This window comes from Dermacentor variabilis, chromosome 4 (genome assembly GCF_050947875.1).
Source record: "Dermacentor variabilis isolate Ectoservices chromosome 4, ASM5094787v1, whole genome shotgun sequence".
NCBI classification, from domain to species: Eukaryota; Metazoa; Arthropoda; class Arachnida; order Ixodida; family Ixodidae; genus Dermacentor; species Dermacentor variabilis.
Genome location: NC_134571.1, coordinates 114,603,687 through 114,617,134, shown reverse-complemented (window position 1 = coordinate 114,617,134; position 13,448 = coordinate 114,603,687). Strand labels below are relative to the sequence as shown.

Below are 13,448 nucleotides of genomic sequence, written 5' to 3'. Positions count from 1 at the left end.
GCCAAAAACGCTGAAAACCGAGCTGAGGTCGGATTCTAAAAATTGATGAATTTCCTTGAATTCTCTTGGGCTTGTGTGTATTATGCCTGTTTTTAAAGTACAAATCCTTTCCAACACGTTGCGCTTTCTATTGTACTAAACTGAGTTGCACTTTCCTTATGACTTCATTTCCTGTTCTGCACTTCCGCTATAGGCAAGACGTCTCTCTCTTCCTGTCACTGAGCAAGAAAGAGTGAACAACATGGCAGCTGAAAGAGTGGGTGATCAGGCTCTGCACCCCGTGTTCACCTATGGAACTCTGAAGTGTGGCCAGCCAAACCATCACATCTTGATGAACCCCAACTACGGCCGCGCTACGCTGATTGGCACGGCAAGGACGCTGAAGAAATGGCCGCTGGTTCTCGTGTCCTCGTACGAGATACCGTGTCTGCTGCCCCGTGAGGGCATGGGCCACGTAAGTGCGAATAGAACTAAAATTTCGTGGGCGCAAGAGCGCTTCCGCCAGTCCTGTTGCTGGACACGATATCAGCGAAGGCAGCCAGCCACTAGTTCAGATCGCTTACGAACAAAAAGCTATGTGAATTTGGCCCATGTAGTGGAATTAAGAAACTGTTTTGTTCATAAATGCTTTCCCCATTTGCCGATCGCCTTAGCTAATAAGATGTCCACCGTCAGGATTTGTTGGAATATTCTCTTACACAATAATTATACGCGTGAGGAAATGCCAGCCAATCCTAATGCTGTACATAATATTAGCGAATGCAGCCAGACAACGGCAAAGTGCTTTTACTGACGAACAGCTTTGCGAATTCCTCTTCTAGCTATGCTGCCCATTGCCATCGAAAAGTATGGATAAATGAGAAAAACAAAGACTTCTCCGTGTTTTGTTGATCGATGGGGACTGGAAAAATACTATTTCGTTGGGGAGCCTGCGAAAGAACAGCGCCGCTGTAGGCGTTAATGCTGCATTCAAAGTATCGTTAAATACATTCATGGACCCTATTAACAAAAATCTCTTACGCTGAAGTTGTTCCTAAGACCAGACATCAGTGTATCGTTATGTTAGACTTATCATTAGCAAATGCGTCAAGCCAATAGTTAAGAGCACTTGAGAACGAACAGCTTTGTGAATCAGACGCCGGGACACATTTTCACACAACTTTTCTTTCATTTTTATAAATATTGCGATTAACTAGCATGTGCTCTTACGAAAGCTTCTAGCATAAGTACATTGTTGCAAATGTGAAGGTCCAGAGCTCAATTTTTCTTTTTTCTTCCTAAGTGCATTTTTTTCATCCGCCAGCCAGCCTTCACTCATAATATGCCTAACAGCCAACTCCACCAAATTTTTGTAAAGTGCACAAATTTGTGCCCGTTGCGTCGTGTTCTACCAAAAGCCAATCGTTTTTCGAAAACAGTTGTGGTGGTTTATTGGATGAGGTGGAAGCAAAATTGCGAAAGAAGTGCATGCAATATATTATTTACGTGGCACATGCGCTATCTTTCTGAAACAGTGCATGTCATCGTTTACTATTGCGGTACTTGCGTCAACCAAATTTATTCAGTTTAGCCCTTGAGGCAGGACGAATGAACAACATCATGTTCGATGACAAAGTCAATGCGATCTGGAGAAAATGTGTCGCTTGTCAGTTTCTGCTGTTCCAAGTTTGGTGCTGCTTCCGTTTTGCGTCTGAAGCTAAATCAATAATAAAGCGTGCACATATGGCCTAACAAGGTGCGATCTCGGCGCGAGATTCCTGAAATTCGCTCCACACTCCTCCTCCCATTCGCGACATGTTTACGAATTTTAAATCTCGCAGGTTGGCAGGTATGAATTTGTCCAGCATAAAAAAAATGGCTGGAAATTTGCTGTTTAAGACAATTCTATGGTATTTGCTCTTATGAACAAGGAGCCAAATTCAGAAAGCTTTTCTTTTTTGTTCTTAGCTATTGGTCAGTCGACTTAGGTAACACTATGTCCAGCATCAGGATTGGCTAGAAATTTCTTATAAGACTTCTAGCGTAAGATATTTTTTTGAACACGAGCCAAGACGTTTTAGCAAATACGGTCCCATGGCACTGCACAAGGCGACACGAACAGCATATTATAAACATGTGATTTGCACAGAGTGCAAAGATGGGACACCAAGAGCTCCAGGGCTACGCACTGACTAACAAGCACTGAATACAACTTGTTGGTCAGCACGTTGTGCTGCCGCTCTCGCGGGGTACCGTATTTGGGTTCTTTATACGCACGGCATTACGCACCAATCGGCCCAAATGCGTACCATCCTGAAATATATTGTAAATTACGAACAACACTAAACAAAGACCGGACAGACAAGTACATGTAGATTTAGTTAGTGTCATATACAATAAATTTATGCTGTCATCATACCAACAGGTAAAATACCACATGCCGCAACCGAATGCAGGTGCGAGCTTCAGCTGACTGGCAATGCCATTTTATTGCCGAAGGTTTGTTGTCGATACGGCAAACGTTCGTCATGTTGGCTATCTGTGCGTTTGTTGTTATGTGCTCTACCTCGTGTGCAAGATATAAAACTTGCTAGCAGCGAAAAAGAACCTATTGCCGCAAGGCTGAGTGCTATTAGCGATGGTGGCAGCCTTGAACAATAGCAAACAACTACTAGTGAAAATCTTTCCGAATTCGACCTCAGAATTCTTTTTGTTTTTGTTTTATTTTGTAATCAACATTCGCACGAGGTTATATTCCAGGTTCTCACTTCGCACACTGTCCAGTATGGGCCCTCGAACAATGTTGTGTGTGCGTTTAAGGCAGCTGAGCTCGAAGGGCCCATTTGTGTGGCAACAAAATGCCTGCCGATCTGGAGATGGAACAAGGCACGGGCTCCGCATTCTGTTCGTGCAATGTCCGGAATGTTAATGAGCCTTCAAGCATTATTTTGTTTGACTCACGCGAGGTCTCCTTAGAGCCTTGAGCTTTCGAACCTACATGTGTTGAGAATCAGATCAAAATGTTTTGTTGTAACATGTTGTTATTACATGTTCGGAACTACACTACAAGCGGAGATCCCAGAGTCATAGACTGAATTGGGGCCAGCTTTGCATTGTAAACAATAAAGTACTTATGTTTTCAAGCAGCACCAATAGAGCAACAAACTAGCTCATGCTTAGCAAAAAGTACACAATGCCAAGAAAGAGAAAGAACATATTCTGCACAATGATAACCTCCAATGCACAAAGATCCAAAACAAAAATGAACATGTTCAACAATCACACCCACGCAGGGGCCCCATTGCACACACAAAGGAAATACAGATAAGTACGAAATTATACGCATATATAGGTTAATAGTACATGCAGTGCAAAATAGGGTACATAAAATTATTAACTTGATTTCCGGACACATAACACAAAATGATTTTGTCCATGATAAAATCAGTCTTCTTCATGAATATTAACAATAAAAGGCAGTGTATTCCACAGTGAAATCGCTGGGTTACTAGTGGACGGTTTCTTAGCCATAGACTGATTCTGCGTATATTGCTTCTTTGTTTGTCTACTAGAATGAATGACAAATAAAGCTGCTTTTAATTTCGATTCATTCAGGAGGTGTCCGGTGAAATGTACCTAGTGGACGACCGGATGCTGGAGTCCCTCGACGGCCTCGAGTCGCATCCCGACGTCTACGTCAGGACGCAGCAAGACGTCGCGTTGCTCTCTTCGCCGCTCAACTCGTCTATCCCTGACGCCGAAGCGAAGTTGCGCTCCGGGGGTTTGTCTTCGACAGAGGGAAGCCAAAGACGAAAAGCCTGGATTTACTTCGCGCGCAAAGTAGAACAAGAACACTTGTCCCTGCCCTTCGTGTCTTGCTACACCTGCAGGCAAGATATTGAATACCCGACGTCCACTGCGGACAAACAAGAGTCGCTGCGCTTTTTGAACAATCACTTTAAACACAATGCCGCAGACCAAAGCCACTACAGAGCCAAAGCATGATACAGATACACGCTGTGTGTGTAAATAAACGAACTATAACGAAGCAATCTCTTAAGGGCATTGCTTGAAGTGCTCCCTTCGCGATTCTTCGAGAAATGCAAATCTTACGGCAAACGCGACAACGCACATTTGGTTGGTACCCCCTTTATTATGTTAATATTATTGGGTGTTGATGAGGTTCAGAATAAGGTTGTGATCAGACGTTCGAATTCACAAGGCTTTTACTTTGTGAGCTATCTTTTCCATTGGACGGCCGCTTTTGCTATTGACATGTCCCGCATCACGATTGGCTGAATTTTTTCTCTTACGAACAATTCTGGCGTTAAGGGCTCTTTGTGAATGCGGGCCCTCTTTTGAGATCGGTGGCAAAACTTTTTCTAAAGCACACGTCAGAGAGAAATAATGTTATATGATCACGCTGCATGTTTAAATGTTTAAAGTTATTCGAGGAAATTAAAAGTGATACATCATAGCTATGCGCATTTTTCAATAGGTTAGGCTGCTAGGGGTAGGCATAGTCTTTTAACACTTGTACTTCAGCCGTGAAAGAGTTGTATGCATTCTTCCTTTGCGTGAATGCTATTAGAAAGGAATGACTTATATGCGCATGCGGTTGCAACAAGACATATAGGAAATCTCCCAACTTTGATTGCCGGATGATTTTTTTGCTCTTTTTTGTGCGGATTATTTATGTTTGAGGCAATGTTGTTGTGTACGTACTCATCCTTCATTACCCACACTGCGATGACTCCAGCTGAAGTTAGCAGTATTGTAAAGTAAATAATAAAGAAATGTACTGTGGTGGTGCGAAAGAGTAATAATAAAGGAATACTGATTTGTTATGATATGTTAGTATCTCTTATGAGCTGATTCTAATAGCCGTTTCAGTTGAAGATGTCGCCAACCGCCGCCGTCGCGGTGGACAACATCGCTCCCACCCACCATGAGGGATTGGCCAAAAAAAAGGTTGTATTGCCTCGAGGAAGCAAACGAAGATTAAGGAGACGTGTAAAATATTCTAGAAGAAAAAAATGTATATGGCATACCTGATTTAATGAATTCATCAAGCAAGCTAGGTGGCTATTTGTCACCGCTCTGTTTCAAAGGTAATGCTAATTAATAATCATAAATATCATCGTCATCATTAGCGTCGTCTCCTGTTAATTTTCCCGCGATGTGAGATGCGCGCTATGTAGCGTTAATACGTGCGCACTTTACATTGTTGTGGCAGATCATTATACTTCTAGGTGGCACGACATGTAGCAGTTGCATAGGCACCGTTGCAAAGTAGTTTGCATTTCATCAAGCATATGGCTCCTACGCACTATGAGGAATTCGCTGAGAAATTAGTGGATTGTTTCGAGGAATAAAATGAAAATTAAGGAGATGTATACGAAAATGCTAGCATGAAAAACATGCGCGGCATGCTTGATTACATCAAGCATGCTAGGTGGCTGTTTGTCAGAGAGAGAGAGAAAAACATTTATTGAATTATAAAATGGAATTCTCGCGGATCGAGGTCTTTTCTTCACGCTGTCTTCTCGTCGAAGGGAAGCCTCTTCAGCACGGGTGGTCCCTCAGTCCAGGGCAGCGCCGTCTTGTAGGCTTTCCTCAGGACGACTTCAATCTCTTCGTTGGTCGTTTTAGTCCTCACTTGGTAGGGTAGCGAGTACATGACTCTGCGCTACCTTTCAAAGTGGATGCCAATCAATAATCATTATCAGCAGCAGGAGCGCAGAGTCCTGCCACTTGTGATGCGATCTAACATGCGCACCGCCTAGCGTCGATGCACGCAAACTTTGCGTTGCAATTGCGTTGTATTCCACCAGGTGTCCCAACACGTAGCAGTTGCATGTAACAATTGCACGTTCTATGTATTTGGACCTCGTTATCTCAAGCATGTCAGTGACTTTATGTCAGAGCCCCATATCAAAGGGGATGACAATAAGTCATCATCATCAATAGCATCGTATCGTGCCGCGGGTCAAGAGGTGTCACATGTGCGCCGCGTAGTCTCGATACCCGTGTTCGCTCTTCGGTACAGATTATGGCGCCTGCTCGCAAGGTAGCAACCGCTGCTGTAGAAGCGAATCGTAAATATACACTTGCGTCTACAACCAGGCAACGTCGGGCTCAGAACCGCGGTGCAGAGAGCTGCACAAGCCTTAGTTCGACGTCGACGCCGGGCGGGCAGTTGAGAGTGTTCTCATGAGAATGACGCAAAGAAACTTCGCCTCGAAGACCCTCTGGTGCGTGCTGCCGAAAATGGAGCTCCCATAGTGCCGCTCCTCTAGCTTACACTGTGATTGCGCTGGGTGTGCCGCGCATGTCTCAGACTTCTTTAGTTCAGGAAGCCTTACCACGCCCTCCTTGCGTGTGAAGGGATCACACATAGCAGTTATGAAGGTTTGAAAACAATTATTAGATGTTTTCATTTCTTACCAAAATAGGTCTCAAAATGTCGAATCATGACACAAAGCAAAATTCGTTGACGACACGTAGCAAAAAGCCAAGTCATGATAACATCGCGCACAAAACAAGAATTAGTGGAGATTTAACTGTAAATGTTAGAGGAATGCGTGAGACATTTCGTCGCACCTCTTTGAGGTCAGGAATCAATCATATCCAGCTTTTCTGGATGGATGGATGGATGGATGGATGGATGGATGGATGGATGGATGGATAGACGGATGGATGGATGAATGGATGGATGGACGGACGGACGGACGGACGGACGGACGGACGTATGTATGTATGTATGTATGTATGTATGTATGTATGTATGTATGTATGTATGTATGTATGTATGTATGTATGTATGTATGTATGTATGTATGTATGTATGTATGTTATGAGCGTCCCATTTGGAACGGGGCGGTGGGTTGCGCCGCCAAGCCCTTGCTATTACACTGCCTAATGTCCTACTTAGGTTAAACAATAAAAAAGTAAAGAAATAAACACTGTGAACTCCCACACCCAAATTTTCTGATCCACTATTGCTAACTGTGCTTTTGTATGTCTCCATTTTTTGTCGTTTCCCTACTTTTCGCCCACCAATCCTCCAATCGCCTCTTACTAATGCCTATTGCGGACATGTTTACTTTCCCACTGCTCCCGCTGAACCCAAGGGCTTCAAGGAGGCCAGTGGTGCCTAAATCGACCGCTGGGTAGACGTCTTCACATTCTAATAAAACGCGCTCCATAGTTTCCCTAGCTTTACCGCAGCAAGCATATGCTTCTTCTTCCTTATTATACCTCGCTTTATAAGTGCGTGTTCTAAGGCATCCCGATCTCGCTTCGAAAAGTAATGAGCTTCCCTTTGAGTTATCATAAATTGTTTCTTTCCTGATTCCGTTTTTTCCTCTGAAGTAGTTACTAGTGGCAAGATTCCTTTCCATTGCCGCCACCCATGAGATTATTTCAGCCTCTCTGACTTCCCGCTTGACCGTCTTTGTTGCTGTGTTGCCAACCATAAAGGCCGCATACTTGCTGGTAAGCTTCCTAGTTCTTTTCCTCCACTGTGAATCAATGTTTTTCCTGTACAGATACCTGAACACTCTGCCAGCCCATTTACTTTCTTCCATATTCCAATCAGGTGTTCTTCATACTCAATTTTACTGCGAGCTTCCCTCACTTCAAAACTAGTCGAGCCCATATCACCCTGCACAGCTTCATTTGTAGTCTTCGCGTGAGCGCAGGCGACCCACTGACCTTTGGTTCCCATCGAGTCCTGATTGTACCCCTGATTTAAAGCAAACAAGCGCATTTCCAAAAGTAAGTCCTGCAACCATTACACCTTTCCCCATACTTCGGAGGACCTCGTACCTATTGTATCCCCATAGCGCTCTGTGCTTCAACATGGCTGCATTTCTCTTCCCCTTCACTGTTATTCTTTTTTTCCTGTGTTTCCATATATCTATTGCCCTCGTTTATCCATATACCAAGGTATTTATATTCCGTCACCCGAAGTATTTCCTGGCCCCTGTATCTCCACTGTCTGTTCACTGTTTCCATCGAATGCCTTAACACCTGATTTTCTAACACTAAATTTCAAACCTAAATTGTCACCTTCCTGGACACAGATATTAACCCCAAGTTGCGAATCACTTTGCTTGTTAGCTAGCAACACCATGTCATCCGCATAAAATAAACCTGGAAGCTGCTCCTCTACTACTGTACCCGCCTATTTGAATGAGAGATTAAACCCGATATTACTTCCTTCTAGCACCCTCTCCATCCTCACCATGTACATCCTAAACAGTAGTGGCAATTAAGGGCACCCCTGCCTAAGTCCCTTGTTGATATCAACTTTCTCGTCGCTCCTCATCCGTTCCCATTCAGCGCAAACAGTATTTTCTAAGTAAATCTCTCTCAAAAGCTGTAGGCAATCATCACCTAAGCCTTCCTCTTCCAGAATATCCCACAAAATGTTGCGGTCTACATTGTCATATGCTCCTGTAATGTCTAAAAAGGCCACATATAACGGTCGGCTTTCTACTTTTGATATTTCAATACACTGAGTAAGAACAAATAAGTTGTCATCTAAACGCCTACCTATTCTGAAGCCATTCTGAAGTTCTCCCAAAATGCCATTATTCTCTGCCCAAGCTTGAAGCTTAGATTTGATTGCCTGCATTGCTAGCCTGTATATTACCGATGTAATGGTCAACAGTCTATGCGAGTGAATTCTATATTTCTCCCCCTTGCCTTTATAAATTAAATTCCTTCAACTTTGCCGCCAACTATGTGGCATTCGTCTATCTTTTAAAGTTTGTTCCACTGCTTTAACTAGAGCTTCCTTACTTTTTGGTCTCAGTTCATTAATGAGCCTAACGGGAACCTCGCCTAGCCCTGTGGCTGTGCGCTTAGGAATTTTCTCTTTCGCTTGTGGACACGTACAAACTAGCGCCCAAGTGGCCGCGGCACGGAGCTATCGCATTTTCAATGGAACGTCCGCGCTCTTCGCGATATAAAGCTGCAAGTCACTTATTCAAAAAGACACGTGACAGACATGTTCGACAAGACAATCCACACGAGCCAAATAAAGTGATCACGCAGCGGCCAGCTAGAATTTTCTTTTCAGAATGGTTAAAAATTCTGCAGTGGTAGACAGACACAAATGGTAGCTGTGACAAAACTACGACTTCTATCGTAATATCTCCTACAGCGTGTGTTGTCCGGAGACTCAGCTTACGATTGATGCCTATCTCGACTCTCTAAACATGACGTAACACTGTTCCGAAAAGAGATTTTTGAAACGCAGTCATCCACGTGGTATATATAGAAACCCAAGTGTATCACTGCGGAAGCGTTGCAAGCGGTGGTCGAATGGTTTAATCGCTCGCACCTATCATTCCGCGTCACGATGGCAGCAGTTCGATGCCGTGCTGCGCGATATATTACAGCGAAGCTGTTTATGCGGACCGTATGCCGTCATTGTCGGAGTTGCCTGAATGTATCATCATCAGCAATGGCTCGAGCGTCGTCGTCTTATTCTACCTCGTGCTCGCGTTGCTTCCACTGCTCCCGTGCTAGTCGTCATCGTCGTCTTCTTCCCCAGCTGGCTGTGTTGCCGCTCGTCATTCCAGCGTAGAATTCGCTTTTCAGTCGTCGTAACGGGGAGTCCACGCATGTGCGGGTATGAGTCATTGCCTAAGAGGGTATGAGCCACTCATTGTCTTACGTGACGGACAGATCTAATTTTCAAGAATCGCCAGCGGCAATGCGAGGCGGATGCTGCTAACCACGCCACCAAGCAAACTCGAGACATCGAACGACAACGCCGGACTGTGGGCATACTGTCACTGACCTCGTTCTCTCCGTCGCAGCCGAACGTGTGTGTAACCTCATTAAGAAGCACAAAGAGGTCAATTGTCAAACCACTTTTAAAGCACACTCACCATGCGAAGCATGCAAAAGCTAAGATCAAGTGAAAGAATGGTAAAAAAAGCCTTTATAATATAGACCATTTGCGAAGTATCACTTGCATGGTGTAACAACCTGTGTAGCTAACACAGCTTAGCTGTTCGACGGACTAGAACGGCCCGTGATTGAATTTTTAATTTAGGCGTAATAGATTTTTCTGAATTCAGGCCCTCATGAGTGACCCAATTCTCATAGCTACTTGGTTCTACGTGTTGCTTCTCATTGGCCGACCACCTTCGCTAATATGTCCGACATCACAATTTGCTTTCCCATCTGCGCTTAAGAACAGTTCTGGTGTGAGAACTTTACTGTTATATTTTTTTTAATGCCGGCCGTATTCACAGTAAGTTCTTACGATACAATTGCTCATAAGAGCAAATTTCACCCAATACTGAGGCTGGACAGATGATTAGCCGAGGTGACTGGCTAATGCAACGAAGCCTTACAAAGGAGAACCGAATTCAGAAAGCTTTTGGTCGGTAAGGTCTGTTTCCAGTTACCTGACTAATGAAATCCTGACTAATGTGTCATAGATCAACAACTGGCTGTCGTCAGTCTTGTACACGTTGCATAAAAATAATAACCAATTAAAGCAACAATAACTTCTTTGAAAAAAGAAATTAATTGGTTGCGGTTACCAATTACCGCCGCACGAAAGTAAGTCCCGAATGACTTAATAGTAATCAGTTGCATTAATGCTACTTGCCTCACTACGTTTATTAACATCGCACAAATACAATAAACAGAGCGAACTGGCCTTGCTTTTCCGACGCGCCCTCTGCAGCCTTCACACTGTGTTGACCTTTACTAAAATTTATTTTCAAAAGTTGCTTTCGTAAACTTGCCCCGTGTTCTTGTGAAGACACCTGCAGCAACACTGCGAAAAGAATGCTCGACGTGTGCGCTGAAGAGATGGGCGGTGTTGCAAACTCCGAACACCTTGCTCGCAACATGGTTACTCATGGCCGCCGTGTTTGGGTCTCGGTCTTCTGGAAACCGCTTGATTTTCATTTATTGGAAAGCGCTTCGTTGGGAAAGCGCTTTGGGGAAGGGCAGTCGAAAAAAAACAACTGAAAAATCGTGCATAGGAGATTCCCGGGCATCAACCTCTGAAGTAACCATTGCTTTCGAGGCATAGCAGCGCCGTTTGAATTTTTCGGCCAACATCTGCCGAGCCTCCACTGGATACTTTTCACTCGTTAGCCATTTAGACTTGAGCGATCAATTGCAACCGACGCCAGCAAACGCTCATGTTTCTTGAAAAGGTAACCTAATCTACATGTTGCAATTTAACATAAAGCTGCATATTATTCAGCCTTAATAAAAGTGTGTGTTTATTATAATAAAAAATAGGTTTGTATGAGTCGCGCATGTATCAAACAGATAGAAACATACGCGTTTAATGGTCGAAAGCTTTAGTCTATGTCCCAGAACCCATAGAATACACCAAGAAAAAAAAATTAAACAGCACCTTTTAAGCGCTGGTGAAGGCTGCTTGAAAGAGCTGCCTGGGGCGAGAGAAATAGAAAGTGATTGTAAGAGACTAACTCAGCAGTCGGACTTCCAAGAAAGGCGTGAAAATTGGCAAGGCTTCCATGTTCAGATGGTCAAAGCGTAGCTGCATTACGGGATTGTGGGATTATGGCCAATTTACATATTTTCATCATTTTGGGTTCTGTAGTTCCCGCAAAATTTATGTTCTCAAAGCTGCGTCACCTGTTATGGCTGTTATTGCTAAAAATATATAACTGATTAGATGTAGTTGGTTATTGAAAAAAGTAATTAAATTGCTGTGAACAATACCGAGCAAATAAAGTGATCGTTAACACACATTACGAAAAACGATAATTGATTACAAGTAATTGCTTACTTGAAATTAGTTACGTACAAGTCTGGCTGTCATCCACTCTTAAGAACAGTTTTAGTGTCAGAACGTTTTTGTGAATATGTGCCCAGAAGCTATGAGGGCTTGGCACCATCTCGGCGGGTAATTCAGAAGGTGGAAGTAGGTTTGTGAAAGGAAAAACAAATATTATTCCATCATTCTTTTTGTCTCTGCGCAGGTATTCACATTCTTGGAACGCTAGAGCTTCTACTGTCTGTCTACAGAGTCATGGCTACACTTCGAGCCGTTTGTGTGGTTCGGATGCGGTCGCCTTACGGCCCAGATTTGAATTTACAAAGTTCCTATTATCGCTGGTAGGGCGTGAGTCTTGACGCCGCGCTCGTGTGATGGCTTCGGTGAAGATCGCAGCGCGATCTGCAGCATGACCACAGGGACTGGAGGATCGCTTCCAGCATGCTGAAGAACATGAAGAAGGAGACGCCCAGGCACATTCCATTGATGCCGCAGAAGCTGTTCAGCACTCGGTTCAACTGCGATTGAAAGAGCGAGCATTAAGGCAAGCAAGCTCACCCATGGAGCGGCGTCGAAATTAAGGAGAGAACACGGCTGACATAATGGGCAGGACTTGTGTCAGTGCTCTTGGGGCTGTGTTATGTAGGGACTCTTCTCGACCTATTCTGTTCTTTTATCTCCCATCGCATCGAGTTCCAATACCGGCGAAAACGCAGGCGTGGCACAATGCGAGCCAATAACGAAGGGCAAAAGAAAGAGAAAATAAAAAAAACTAAACTTTTTTGTCTTGTTCGCCCGGGCAGCTACGCGGCATAATGTCGGAAAAGTCACTCGCATATATAAGCATGAGCGCCCGTATCAGGCAAGTGCCTGATGATCTTCTACCTGAACCAAGAATTGTTACATGATAGCATGGTTCATGTCTTTCCAATTCCTAGCTTGTAGCCTGCGGCTACAGCTTATTACTAGACTGTATTCTTATAGTCAAATCACAGCATTGACTTGTAGGAAGCAGCTAGTATGCAGAGCATTAGTGAAAGTGGCATGAGGATGTGCTGTATATATTATGCTATGCGATGGCATGGGAAAATGTGTGCCACCCGAAGAGATAAACTTTAAGAGACAATAAAAAGTATGTTTGCCAGATGATTAGACAAAATATAACGCTACAATGAAACTATTTTATTTAGTAGTGGCGCATGCAGTAACAAAACGTAGGCTCTCCTCACATTGGTGCGTATTCGCTAATAACAATATTCCCTAACACAGGGGTGACAGTTTACTTATTAGCTGACCATCCAGACGCCCGTCAGGCAGATTAGAGGTCACCGCGATAAATTTCTGACCACTACGGAAATGTCTAGAAAATCTTTAAATATAACTTACGTAACTTAGTTCATGGTCAGACATGGACTCTACAAAAGGTCCCACTATATCTGTGCACCATGAGATAGAGAAAATTCCCTCTTCTTTCTATTTGTCTCTTGCAATTACCCTTTCTCCCCACTTCTTCCCCCACCCAGTCACTTTCCTACACAAACCTTTCCTCGTTGATTCTTTTATATAGTTCACCTACCTATAGCCGATAAACTGTTCTATCGGATTGGTCGACATTGCAGTACCCCCTACAGCACCGACATCAACGACAACACTAATCCGAAATGACAAATTTGGGATACAT

General features: G+C 43.8%; 2 protein-coding genes across 2 annotated transcripts in view; one reads left to right on the top strand and one right to left on the bottom strand.

Moving 5' to 3' along the window:
• The first annotated feature begins 200 nt into the window (after positions 1 to 200).
• Positions 201 to 4,733, top strand: LOC142577888 (troponin C-akin-1 protein-like). Its single transcript, XM_075687319.1, has 2 exons — positions 201 to 454; positions 3,595 to 4,733. Exons 1-2 carry the CDS (start codon positions 242 to 244, stop codon positions 3,982 to 3,984), a joined length of 603 nt encoding a protein of 200 aa, XP_075543434.1. The 5' UTR covers positions 201 to 241; the 3' UTR covers positions 3,985 to 4,733.
• A 6,881-nt stretch (positions 4,734 to 11,614) lies between these two features.
• The window catches only part of LOC142578300 (degenerin mec-10-like), a 38,156-nt gene continuing 36,322 nt past the window's right edge, over positions 11,615 to 13,448 (bottom strand). The window contains exon 11 of the mRNA XM_075687698.1: positions 11,615 to 12,285. Coding sequence (XP_075543813.1) covers positions 12,100 to 12,285 — 186 coding nt within the window. The 3' untranslated portion in view covers positions 11,615 to 12,099. The remainder of the gene's footprint in view (positions 12,286 to 13,448) is intronic.